Source organism: Coffea arabica, chromosome 2e (genome assembly GCF_036785885.1).
Source record: "Coffea arabica cultivar ET-39 chromosome 2e, Coffea Arabica ET-39 HiFi, whole genome shotgun sequence".
Classification (NCBI taxonomy): domain Eukaryota; kingdom Viridiplantae; phylum Streptophyta; class Magnoliopsida; order Gentianales; family Rubiaceae; genus Coffea; species Coffea arabica.
In genome coordinates, this window is record NC_092313.1 from 3,513,506 (window position 1) to 3,525,837 (window position 12,332).

General features: G+C 39.3%; 4 protein-coding genes across 6 annotated transcripts; 3 read left to right on the top strand and 1 right to left on the bottom strand.

The window, feature by feature from the left end:
* The first annotated feature begins 105 nt into the window (after positions 1-105).
* Positions 106-1,139, top strand: LOC113730190 (peroxisomal membrane protein 11-4-like). The gene has a single exon (XM_027254710.2). The coding sequence runs from the start codon at positions 282-284 to the stop codon at positions 972-974; it is 693 nt and encodes a 230-aa protein (XP_027110511.1). The 5' UTR covers positions 106-281; the 3' UTR covers positions 975-1,139.
* A 138-nt stretch (positions 1,140-1,277) lies between these two features.
* On the top strand, positions 1,278-4,878 carry LOC113730189 (cell number regulator 6). Of its 2 annotated transcripts, none has more exons than XM_027254709.2 (5): positions 1,278-1,771; positions 1,893-2,018; positions 3,014-3,128; positions 3,856-4,121; positions 4,486-4,878. In XM_027254709.2, the coding sequence occupies exons 2-5, from the start codon at positions 1,905-1,907 to the stop codon at positions 4,714-4,716; spliced, it is 726 nt and encodes a 241-aa protein (XP_027110510.1). In that variant the 5' UTR covers positions 1,278-1,771; positions 1,893-1,904; the 3' UTR covers positions 4,717-4,878. The 2 variants fall into 2 exon arrangements, with proteins under 2 accessions (XP_027110510.1, XP_027110509.1); XM_027254708.2 differs by having other exon boundaries at positions 1,290-1,771; positions 1,884-2,018.
* A 941-nt stretch (positions 4,879-5,819) lies between these two features.
* On the bottom strand, positions 5,820-8,318 carry LOC113730191 (GDP-mannose transporter GONST3-like). Of its 2 annotated transcripts, none has more exons than XM_072078173.1 (2): positions 7,966-8,318; positions 5,820-7,766 (listed from the first exon to the last, which is right to left on the bottom strand). In XM_072078173.1, exon 2 carries the CDS (start codon positions 7,497-7,499, stop codon positions 6,366-6,368), a length of 1,134 nt encoding a protein of 377 aa, XP_071934274.1. In that variant the 5' UTR covers positions 7,500-7,766; positions 7,966-8,318; the 3' UTR covers positions 5,820-6,365. The 2 variants fall into 2 exon arrangements, with proteins under 2 accessions (XP_071934274.1, XP_027110513.1); XM_027254712.2 differs by having other exon boundaries at positions 5,820-7,513; positions 7,966-8,314.
* A 2,393-nt stretch (positions 8,319-10,711) lies between these two features.
* Positions 10,712-12,138, top strand: LOC113733431 (probable aquaporin TIP5-1). The gene is made up of 3 exons (XM_027259800.2): positions 10,712-10,832; positions 11,077-11,327; positions 11,657-12,138. The coding sequence occupies exons 1-3, from the start codon at positions 10,712-10,714 to the stop codon at positions 12,032-12,034; spliced, it is 750 nt and encodes a 249-aa protein (XP_027115601.1). The 3' UTR covers positions 12,035-12,138.
* Positions 12,139-12,332: the final 194 nt, after the last annotated feature.

Here is a 12,332-nt window from a genome sequence, read left to right on the forward strand (position 1 = left end):
CATGGTTATTTTGTCATCACCTGGTATTTAGAAGCCAAGAAAGGGCCTTTGTATGGGATAATAATAAAATAGCAACAGAAATGAAGAAAATATATGGTCCAAGTCCGACCATCTATACATTCTTCCCTGTTATTAATATTATCCGAGGACAATATTTTGTGGCTGCCCTTCATTTTTTAATCGATTAACTAACTCCTTAGCCAGCCGTCAATGGCCGATAGCTCTTCCAACCAGCAGCAATTGTTTATACTCTGTTTCAATTCTCTCACGCCTGAGCAGCCATGAACGACAGAGTGGACAAGCTGGTGATTTTTCTAGCCAAAAGAGATGGCATTGACAAGCTCGTCAAGACCTTTCAGTATGTTTCCAAGCTGGTTCACTGGCACGTTGAGGCCACCCGCCCTGAGATGGCCCAGAGGGCCAAGCAATGGGAATTCGCCTCTGGCTTAAGCCGGAAAGCTTTCCGCAGCGGCCGTTTTCTCACCGGCTTCAATGCTCTTAGAAGAAATCCAGGCTCAACCCCGACGCTCAAGTTCCTAGCCGTCCTTGCCAATGGTGGGGAAATGGTCTATTTCTTCTTCGACCATTTTCTCTGGTTGGCAAGAATTGGTGTATTGGATGGGAAACTGGCTCGGAGGATGAGCTTCATATCTGCGTTTGGCGAGTCATTTGGTTACATATTCTTCATAGTGTCCGATTTCATCCTGATTACAGAAGGGATCAGGGCAGAGAGAAAATTACGAGTGGCTAAGGAGGAAGGTTCAAAGGATGAAGAAGAGAATACTAGCAGTAGTATTAAGAAGATCAGAGTGGATAGAGTGATGAGATTGATGGCGGTGGCAGCAAACGTGGCAGACCTTGTCATTGCCTTGGCAGATATTGAGCCCAATCCATTTTGCAACCATGCCGTTTCACTGGGAATCAGCGGTTTGGTCTCTGCCTGGGCTGGTTGGTATAGAAATTGGCCCTCCTGAGCCTTGATGGACTACTACTGTACTGACTGCAAGCATACCAGAATCATTTCCAGTTGAAAAGTTAATTGAAGAAGTCTTCAATCTTGATGCTGCTTTTATGGTGTTTTATTTACTCTGTATGAGTTTGTCCTGTCGTTATATACAAGAAGATTGAGTTTGTATACAGTCTTTTTTTTTTTTTTTTTTTTTTTTTGGGGGTAGTATGAATTAAAAAATCATTTCGATAGAGATGTGTATTTTTTGTGTGTTTTTTGGGGGGCGGGGGGGATCTAGACATGGCAGTAATCATCTTTTTTGGCAGTTCTACGAGCCTGTAATTTGGGCGAAAAAAAAAGGTGAAGATAAATAAATTCTGTAAAAATGAGAACAATTGGAAAAATAAATGGTTGCGTGAGGACCGAGTTGCAAAATAGAGGATTACCATGCAATTAACATCTGGCAACGACAAGAGGAAGCTTCCCCAAACTCGTACAAGAAATGACGTCATAAACCGAAATCCATATCCTCAATTAGCTGAGGAGTGAGGAGGTTCCTCTCTCTCTCTATTCTTTTTTTTTTTTATAAATTAAAATTTAAGTAGTAGTCTTTCAAGTTTCAATTCATTGCAAACACGCGTTTACTATTAAATATTTCTGGGCTGCGTCCTCTAGATTCAGTCTTCTTCTTCGCCGCTGAATTTGGCCCTTTTGTATTAATACTTTACTTAACGGTTACTGAGCCAACCATTAACTTAATTCTACTATTAACCACCTCCACTTCACTTCTGAGCGATCACCCGTGACGAAATTTCCAGAAAGGTATGGAATTTTTCTACCAGTTGCTCATACCCTTTTCATGCTTCTCTTGTTCAATTGTTTTTCCTTCGGATTTCTTTGTTTCTTTTTGTTTAATTTGTGAGATTGATTTTAGTGGGGTCAGAACTGAGAAGCGATGGCGGAAGGTGGGGGAAATCCGTCGAGGTATGTCAAGTTGACTAAGGAGCAAGCGGCCCCTTCTGAGGACATTAAGCCAGGCGAGCTCAATCAACCGATTGAAGTCCCTCAGGTATAATATTTTCCATCTATTAACTTTTTTTTTTAACTCAAATATTTCGTTTTGGAAATTGGGCAATTAAATTGAGAAAATTTGGGAGGGTCATCTATTAGAATGTTATGGTCGTGTGAAAATGAATAGTAACTTAAGATATTTTGATGTAGGGATCAATATGCAGATTCACCGCATGCATAAGATTAGAATCATGTTTGGATTATTGACAATGTGCTTCAGACTAGCTGTCAATCATTCCCTTACCCCCTGAAATCTTGCCATAAGTTGTTTCTTGTGGAGGATCTGACTGAAGTGTAATCGAATTGCCAATCACCAATCACATCGACTCTAGTCCATTTAGTAGTTGTTTTGGACATTTTCACTCACAAATCAAGGAAACCAGGTGTAAAGGGCAGCAAATAATCTCGCCCTCTATCGAGAAATAGAGCCGTCCTTATTTTCCAATTTCGCTCTGGTAGAGGCTAAGAGAAACAAGAGAAGTATTAAAAAAAATAGCTTTATCTTATCATTTTTTTATTCCTCAGTTCCATTTCCTTTAATCTTCCCAATTTGTGCAGTGTAACATTGTTTATTTTGGCAAATTGCCTCAACCTCGTGAAGCATTTTCCTTCTTTAACTTATCAAAACGGAACTGGAAGGAAAAAAGAAAATGTGAAGCAAGAGGAACAAGTCAGCTTGATTAGATTAAATTTCTTTAGTCCTCCTTCCGTTTCCATTACCTATCAAATGCAAGTCAGTCACTCAGATCCACTTCCCTTTCCCTTCCCACTTTTCATTCTATTGAGCTGGCTGTTAGTCTTGTATTTTATCTGTTGTGCAACTTTCCTTAGAAAATTAGTGTAATGGAAACCAATTGAAGCACTTTGGGTTGAAGGAATTGAAATGAGCTTAGGTATTGCATACATTTGCTAAGCGGATTTAAGAATCTTCATCTTCTTATGATTCAATGGCTGGCCACATATCGGGTGCTTATGCCATAATTCAATGTGCAGTTGGGTGTTCGCAAGTGCAATGAGTGTGGGCAACCTTTACCCGAAAGCTTTGAGCCTCCTGCTGATGAGCCATGGACCACTGGGATATTTGGCTGTACTGAAGATACTGAAAGCTGTGAGTTTAACCCGAGGAAGTTCCGATTGGTTTAGGGGCAAAACTTCTTGTTTAATTTGGCACTTAAAAGTTTCATTTCTGGCTGTTCAGCAGCCATAACTACATTTACTCTATCTTTTTTAGGTGATGGCAATGCCATTTAGTAGAACTTGTCACTCGTCTTGTGATTTTAGATGCTCATGTTGAACTAGGTTAACTTTGATCAAGTTCCTTGCAACCCTCGTGCACATGTAAGCTTGCAGAAATTTTAGAAATTTGTATGAATGGATTTTTTTCTCCCGTATCAATGTTATGTCGTTATATTGTTTCCCACATGTCATACTTCCTGTCCTCTCCAAAGATTGGTGTCTCTTAGTTTTTTTCTGAACGAAGCTTTGTTCTGAGACATAAAGGGGTTTGTGTTTGTCATTGGTACGTTCAGTTGTGTCATGTGCATAAATTTCATTTCAATGCGTATTTTACTTCAAAAGATATCTTGCAATGTCTGAGTTGCAGGATTCTGAATTATATTATTACTATTTGCTATTCTTACGTCTAACAGCATTGAATTGCTATGAGATACCTTTTTGTTTCCAATGTTTGCACTTTTGTCGCTATTGCCCCCTGCCCTACATTATCTCAGTGGTGTCTTGTTTTAGAACTTTACTGTTTGCCTCATTGTTCGTAAGAACTTTCGAACTGTATGTCCTCATCTATAGTTTCCATTTCTTTTTTGGTGCCTCTACAGGCTGGACAGGGCTTTTGTGCCCATGTGTCTTGTTTGGACTTAATATAGAGAAACTGAGAGATGATACTCCCTGGACAACGCCTTGTGTTTGTCATGCTATATTTGTTGAGGGTGGCATTGCACTTGCAGCAGCAACAGCGGCTTTTTATGGTATAGATCCAAGGACATCATTCCTTATTTGCGAAGGTTTGTTATTTAGTTGGTGGATGTGTGGAATATATACTGGTCTTGCACGGCAGTCACTACAGAAAAAATATCATCTTAAGGTAATCCATGTTTTCTGTACTTACATGTTGAGATATAAACCTCAGATTTCAGTTTCTTTATCACTCTTGCTATTCCCATTTAATTCTGCTCAAAACGAGATTTGTACTTCATGTACTGTCATTTTGGGTCAAATATTTGGAAGCTTAATTCATGAATTCCAGCTATGTCTAAGCAAAATTGTTTTCTGTTAGAACCATGTTGCTGTTGTCAATCAACGTGTGGTATCAATTTTGGTTGCTCCTCCTGTGTTAGACAGATCCAGCTCTTCCTATTGTGAAACGAGATATTTTTCATTGAGTGATGAATCATGGCATTTGTCAAGTTGTGCTAAAAAGATGTTTGTGCATCAATTTGTTCCTGCAGAACTCACCATGTGACCCATGTATGGTCCACTGCTGCATGCACTGGTGTGCCTTGTGCCAGGAGCACAGGGAGATGAAAGGACGCCTCTCAGATGATGCTGCGATGCCGATGACCATAGTAAATCCTCCTCCCGTCCAAGAAATGAGTGCTGCTCCTGATGATCGGGATTCTGCACCTTCCTCCGAAAAGAGCAAGGAGCACACTAATTTGGAGATGCAAGCTTTACAGTAGCATAATAATAGACTTTGACATGAATGCCGCTGTGATACTTGGATAGTTTTAAGAGGCTTTGTTATACATAAGTGAGGAGGAAGATATTGATTTTTGTTCATCATTCATTGACATTAATCTACAATTTTCTTATAGGTAATACCTTTCAAAATTTGTTAGCTATGCATCTTTGTTAATATCCTGACTTATCCTTTCGTTATTGGTGCGCGTGGGCGGGAAGAGGCTAACGGGTTCATCCAAGAAACGGAGTGCGGGGTCTATTTGGCTTCTCCTGCCCCTTATTAATGATTTTATTCCTTCCCCTTCTCCCTGCTAGATAAACAACACATTCGTCCTTTAGGGAGGAGGAGGAGGAGGGGGAGGAGAAGCTTTGACGGTCAAATTAAAAACTTGCTCTATCAATCAATGAAGCTGAAAACGCTGAGTCTTAGAGGCTTAAATTATTTTCCTCTTTTGTATTTTCGAGTTAAAGCAAGCAGATGAAGCAAAACCCACCATGCTCTTGAATGCATGCATCCACCATAGAGGTTAGTACTACAATTCCTCTTCTCAGTCGCGAGTAGCAACTCCCACTAACCTTTTCAGTTAAGTTTAAGAGCGAATTTTCTGGATGCAAGGAGCTAAGAAAAACTGCATTACGCTTACACTCGAAGATTACACGAGATAATAAATCGTCACCATACTACCAACGTTTTGACCCGGGAAAATAGCATTTGTTCTTTAAGCTTTGTGGGAAATCTCGCGGTTGGTCAAGTACGATAAGGGTAAGTTCAGGCACCAATTTCCAGCGTTCTGTCACGGTTGGCCAATTTCTGGACACAGAGTAAATAAAACTTCTATGAGAAAATAACAATCCCAGAACAAGAAGTCAGTAGGAATAACCTTACGAAATTACTCCTGTTTCAGAGCCAATATATGCATCTATGAAGAGTAATGTCATCAAAACTCCCCTTCCCCCACCCAACCAAAATCAATAGAGCACACTAACCAAACGAAAGAGAAAAGGTTATACAACTACTCCCGAAACTGTTTAACTACCCCATTCGGGTCATGAACCATTCTAGAGACGAATCAAACTAAGAATTACATGCAGTAACAAGAGCTTGACAACATAACGGACAATGAAAATTGCGTGCCTCAGCTACGATTACAAACTGAATGCTGTATTTGACCTTGGACTCTTCGAGTAAAAACACTCAGGGCATTGCAAGTCCTAAAAGCATAACAAGAACACAACAGATCTGCTATAGAACAAAAACATGATCCCAGCAATATGAACTGCTGAATTCATTTCGTTTGAGCAGAGAGACTCAGCAGCAGAACATAGGATTTTCGTTTCTTTAGCAGAACGGAGACCTATTGACTCAGAATAAAATTCCACAATTAGCAGCCAAATATTAAGACAACATTTCAAGGAAACTTTCATCCCCTTCAACAATACAAAGGAGTGTTCAGAAAGAAAGAGATAGCTTAGACAAGATCAAGCTCAGATATTTAATCCTCTCTAGCTGAGATTTCTTCAATAAATGCTCTGCCCCAACAGTTATTAGTGCCCACCCAATGGAATGAGAAATAGCTGTTCCTCGATGAAGCACCAACAAAGAACCCAACACGCAACGTAATTGCCTAATATTTACTAACCAAGCAAGTCATGACTCTCGTTCTCCCGAGTCTGATATTTGTTCCACATTGCTCTGCATTTCAAGCAGCTTTTGCTGTTCCTCTTCTCTTTCTTGTGCCTTGGATTCTTTAACAGCATTAGCCTTGTTGCTCATAGACTGCTGGTACATAACCCCACCCATCATGCAAATCAAAAGCCCAACTGTTCCAATAATTGTTGAATGCTTGTCCCAGATGACTAAATTTATTACAACTGTTAAAAGCTTGTTTACAATGCCAAGAACAGTGAACCCTGTTGCAGAGATTGCTCTACGGCAAGAAAACCCGAAAAAAGAGATAGCTAAACCAAACAAACATGACAGGCCCACTGGCAAGACCACCTGAAAAGAGGACCAATCTGATTCATCAGAAATATCATGCTTCATCTTCTTCAACTCCCCCATTATAAATAGCTCCACTGGAAACAATAGCAGAGCCTCAAGATTGTTGTAGAGCACAAGTCCCCAAGTATTCAAACCAATGGTCATAACCACATGCTTAATGTAAACAAAATCAATAGACATGCTGACAAGGTAGGCCAAAGCCCAGGCATAAGCCGTAACAGTGAACTGATAATCAGTCATTACATAAAGCACACTACCAGCAAATATCGTTACAAGTGATCCCCATGTCTTCAATGAAGGCCACGGCTGATTCAAGCAGAGAGTTTCTCCTATTGCAACGAAAATAGGAACTGCTGACCGGAAAACAATGAAGGTATCAACATTGGTGTGCAGGAGGAGCTCACTATTCGTGAAAAGGGATAGATAGAATATGATAGCAGCAGGTAAGAAGCGCCACATAGTTAAAAGTTCAAGTTTATCATGCTCTATAACCTTAAGCCAACCACAAAGTAGCACTCCAGCAGCACTGGTGAAGTACTGCAATGCGGTTAGAGCTCCGGGATAAGGGAATTTCATGACAGCCCATTTGTTGATTATAGATAACAATGATGCTGAAATACAGTACCCAGCAGCTACGCCATATACAGAGGCTTGCTGAATCAAGCTACCGTACCAGGTTGATTGGGTGGTTTCAAGGGCTGGTGATGAGGGAGGAACATTCAAACCGTGCCCTGCTTTTGTGGCATGGCCATCTTTCGGATTTTCCACATCATTGGACATCTGAATCTTCTTCCCTAAAAAGTAAATACACCAATTAAATAGAGTACGGAAAAGTGAATTGGAACTCAAAGAGCATACTTTCCATCTTTATCAGCACTTCTCAACCAGATTATACTGATAAATGCAAATTACACCTTTTCCACAGCAGCATCCACAACGAAGCCGAATAATTAGGGGGGAAAAGGATTGAATCTGATTTTATACCCACGGGTTTAGCTAGATATAAGAGGACAGCAAGAATTGAACAGGCCACTAAAGTATCAGGACCTTCAATAAGAACAGTCAATATAAGACATAAATACCATTCCATCGAAGCTCAGAAACATGAGAAAATTTTCTTTTCGTTTTTTATTTTGATAAGCAGAAACATAAAGAATTTAAACAACAGAAAGTCAATTCTGCAGAATATATCACCAATATCATTGGAGGAAAAACTTATGACAAGGAAGAGAACAAAGGGTTTTACCTTTTCGCCAGAAATTGATCAAAGGATTCAGAGACTGGGCGGAGATCGCCGGCCAAGTATTCAGAGAAATGGGAGCAGGGCGCTGTGTCGCTGAAGTCAAGCTCCGGTATCCAGAGGCACATGACCAAATGACAAAATATATAGTGTTGAAACGCGATTGGATTTTGGGGCTAGAGCAGTCTTATAGGTTTTGAATATTCCACAAAAAAAACTCCGGTATCCAGAGGCACATTGACCAAATGACAAAATATATTAACTACTGTTGAAAACGCCATTGGATTTTGGGAGTAGAGCGGTCTGATAGGTTTTGAATTTTCTACCCCAAGCAGCAGCCAACCGAGTCGCGCATTTATTACAGAATTTCTCCACGGAGGGGGACTTACCTGCGCGATGCCCCGCGCAGACAATATGCACTTCGCACGTGTAAAAGTAAGGAATTTATTAGCATCACGTGCCTTGTTGTAACTCTCGCGTCATGTTGATATTGGTTACTCCGCCGCTTTTAAAAAAGTTATTTGCATCCTTTGAGATTTTATACGTGGTTTGGTTATTAATTGGAATAGTATAAAGTTGTTTGGATCCTGTTTTTGGAGTGTTCTTCGAAAACTAATTTTTTAAATATAATAAAAATTTTTAAAACATATTCTAAAAGATAATCTAAAAATTAATTTAATTTTTTTAAAAATTTTAAAAAATATCTCAAAATATATTCTAGAAACTCTTCTACTCTTAAATATCCCAAAATATTTTCTAAAAATATTTCAAAATATACTCTAAAAACTCTGCTACAACAAAGTTTTTTAAAAACACCCCCAAAAACAGCTAATTCAAGTTAATTTGGAAAAAGTGTCTAAATGCATGGAGTTCAATAATTGTGATTGTGTATATTTTTTTATTTCCATTCATGTTCGATAAGAATCCTTATAATCACTTCACGTAATAAGTTAGATATAATTTAAGTATGATAATAATAAGATATTCACATAAATTAGATGTAATTTAAGTATGGTAATGTGTGTCTACTGAGCAATTATTAGAAAATTCCTTTTAAATATTATTGACTACTAATGCCTATTTTCTTAAGAATAAATCATTTTTTAATAGTAAAAGTGTTGGAGAATTGTACCCTTTTCATACCATCAATTCCTCAAAGTATATTTCTTGCGTCAATATACGAGTCCTTCAATTGTTTTTTATATTCTTTTCATATTACATGTTTTTAGATTTTTAAATTTTCATTTAAATACTAATTTTTTTTTCTCTTATAGATTTTGTCCTCCATTTTGTACTATTAAGTATTTTATTTTCCATGTTTTATATATATGCATTAAAGTCTTTTCTAGTAAAAAAATTTTCCTTGGTTGTTAACATTTATTTAGATACACTAAGTTTTCCACTCATAAAAACTATTTCATTCCTTTTTATACTATGAGTGTTTTCAGAACAACCTTATTCTTTTCCGTCATCCTAAAGCTACTTGCCATCCATCCTAGTAATTCCATACGTGGTGTCTCTGCACTGGTACGCTTCCGTGTTGTCCAAGACTAACACCGACAAAGAACGCAGCTGCCCCCTCCGTTTAAATTCAGAACCACCATCAATTACAATATGGATATTTTCTGCATGCATGCAAAGCATATTAGTACATGATCAAGCAGATCACAATGTGAGACTCATGCACAAATAAGCTGTACAAAGTAAACCAAGTAGTTCTGACAAGGCTTATGCCTGTTTTAGTGATTGGAGGAGGTTTCGGACAAATATTGACCCCTTAGAATCATATTTTCACCCTTGGATCTTGACCCTTTGTTCTTCCTGTCTTTTCGCCCATGGATAATATGGGTCGATATGAGATGGCAAATTTGTCACCTCCAAGTTCCAATCCAACGGCACACCAAAACTGAAAACCAATATGCTCACTTTTGAAAGTGATGTACGAGTTGTGTTAACTGTTAAGCAATCGTTCGGAGCCATGCATGCAGCAATTGTAGCCCCAAGAGCTGCATCAGAGAGTATAAATAAGGTTCTTTTGTAAGTACACAAAAGAGAACAGACAACAGCCTATAACTTGGTTTAGAAGCAAAAGAATTAGAGCCAATAGATTGAAACTCACCATCTCGATCATTCGAAAGAGTTGCTACTTTTTTTTTTCCTTCTGGGAAAAGATTGCTACTACTCTATTGGTTTTCTTGTTTTATCTGGTATTCAAGTTCCTATAAATCTTTTTTTTATAGGAGTTGGTCACTAAATTAATTATGGAGTGGGAGGTCAAGAGTTCAAATTTTACCTTCCATCAATGTGTCTCTATACGAGGATTGTTCTAAATACATACGGCACGTGGTGCACCCACTCTCCCCTGTGTAGGAGTAGGGCATGACATTTGCACAAACTAGGAGCTATATTGTCATTTGCACAAACCTTAGCAACCAATTATTTGTATCTTGACCACACCTTAAAACAGGGAGAGCAACTAACCCGAAAGTGAAAAGATAAAGCCAAGAAGATTGCCACGCGTGGTGGCGGTTAAATTTTGAATCCAACTTCTCTTCCATTCGCAAGTCGTTGCGTCTCTTCCCTCCTCACTTGGCAACTCCCACCAACGTTTACCTATAAGTTTCCGTCTCACATTACATTTGTCAGTGAAGCCTTCATTTGCAAACATCAATAGAAATTCAAGTTATCATTAACTATCGGTAGCGAAATCAGAGTGTTCGTGCCATCATCTTCTTCAGAACATCGGATCAAAATGGCTTTGACTTCCCGTTTGGGGCACTCTGTCACGCCCAATGCCCTTCGATCATATCTTGCAGAGTTTATCTCCACATTCCTCTATGTCTTCGCTGCTGTTGGCGCTGCCATGTCATCTCGTATGTGGTTTCATTCATCATGAATTGTTTTTTTTTTATTGTACTAAAAATTTGGATGAAGTTTAATTATTTTAAACTGTTTGACAGTTACGAGTTAAAATTGAGTGATCTTGGAATAAAAATTATAGTTTCGGAGACAATTGCAGATTCATGATAAACTGTCTAACCTGTAAGCGAATTTATAAAATTTTATGAGTTAGTGCCAAAGTTTTTTGAATTTTGAAGTGTACATGTTGGGGAACAGGAAGAATGATGCCAGATGCAGCATCTGAATCATCAAGTCTGGTGGCAGTTGCAGTTGCCAATGCATTTGCCTTATCTGCGGGTGTTTTTTTAGCAGCCAATATATCAGGAGGCCATCTGAATCCGGCTGTCACATTCGGCATGGCTGTTGGAGGCCATATCAGCATTCCCATGTCCATACTCTACTGGATCTCCCAAATGCTGGGCTCCGTCATGGCCTGCCTTCTCCTGAGAACTGCTACTGTTGGACAGGTTCATGTCATTGACAATCCGTCTCTCAAGTGTCTTGCTTTTATATAAGTTTTCTAATCGCTCTACTTAACTGAAACCTTTTGGTATCAAAAGCGCTAAAATCATCTTGGATTTTCTGCTGCGCAAAAGGGTAACAAACACAATGCTTTCGGCTTCAACGGTAGGCCAAATTCCGTAGGAAACATATGATTACAATAGTAATAAGCGTTAAAATTGGCTTTGTGAAACCTTTCTTGTCTAATTCGAGCCCCATCTTTTTTTGGGGGGGGGGGGGTTTGTTTATCTCATGCGGCATTGAAATTCGCGTTTTCCTGTGGGACATTTTGCAGCATGTTCCAACTCATGCAATTGCACCGCAAATGACTGGCTTTGGTGCATCCCTGGTCGAAGGCGTGATGACTTTCACCTTAGTTTACACTGTTTACGCTGCTGCCGACACAAAGCGGGGACCCTCTGGGGTCATTGGACCTCTGATGATCGGGCTGATTGCAGGTGCTAATATTTTGGCATCAGGGCCTTTCACCGGCGGATCAATGAACCCTGCATACTCCTTTGGATCTGCTCTTGTTGGAGGGAGCTTCAAGAACCAGGCAGTCTATTGGGTAGGACCCTTAATTGGTGCAGCCATTGCCGGGCTGTTGTATGATAATGTGGTCTTTCCTGCTCGGAGCCCTGACGCGAGGGGACTTGCTGAGGGGGGAGTTTAACCACATGCTACTAAATTACTCGTACACTTGTGTTCTACTTGGAAGGTTGATAACTAGGAGTGTAGTGGCTTTTCTGTTGTAGAAATTTGTCATGGATACATATATGTCCTGTATTCAAGCATTATTTTCTCTAAATTGTTCTGTATCACGAGGAGAAGGATATACACATTATGCTTCTGAGAATAGCAGAATATACTGGTATCTAAGAAATTACGAAGTGGACAAACCTATTAGCCAGTTGCTGTTGCGGGGACGATAATTCGAATAATCATCAACATTGTTCGTTTTATCCGATGGT

Excerpts from the sequence above, each read along its gene's own strand:
- LOC113730190 (XM_027254710.2), top strand. The coding sequence starts at position 282 with ATGAACGACAGAGTGGACAAGCTGGTGATTTTTCTAGCCAAAAGAGAT.
- LOC113730189 (XM_027254709.2), top strand. The coding sequence starts at position 1,905 with ATGGCGGAAGGTGGGGGAAATCCGTCGAGGTATGTCAAGTTGACTAAG. Across the intron at positions 2,019-3,013 it reads AACCGATTGAAGTCCCTCAG|TTGGGTGTTCGCAAGTGCAA; the intron begins GTATAATATTTT and ends TTCAATGTGCAG. Across the intron at positions 3,129-3,855 it reads TACTGAAGATACTGAAAGCT|GCTGGACAGGGCTTTTGTGC; the intron begins GTGAGTTTAACC and ends GTGCCTCTACAG.
- LOC113730191 (XM_072078173.1), bottom strand. The coding sequence starts at position 7,499 with ATGTCCAATGATGTGGAAAATCCGAAAGATGGCCATGCCACAAAAGCA.
- LOC113733431 (XM_027259800.2), top strand. The coding sequence starts at position 10,712 with ATGGCTTTGACTTCCCGTTTGGGGCACTCTGTCACGCCCAATGCCCTT. Across the intron at positions 10,833-11,076 it reads TGGCGCTGCCATGTCATCTC|GAAGAATGATGCCAGATGCA; the intron begins GTATGTGGTTTC and ends GTTGGGGAACAG. Across the intron at positions 11,328-11,656 it reads GAACTGCTACTGTTGGACAG|CATGTTCCAACTCATGCAAT; the intron begins GTTCATGTCATT and ends GACATTTTGCAG.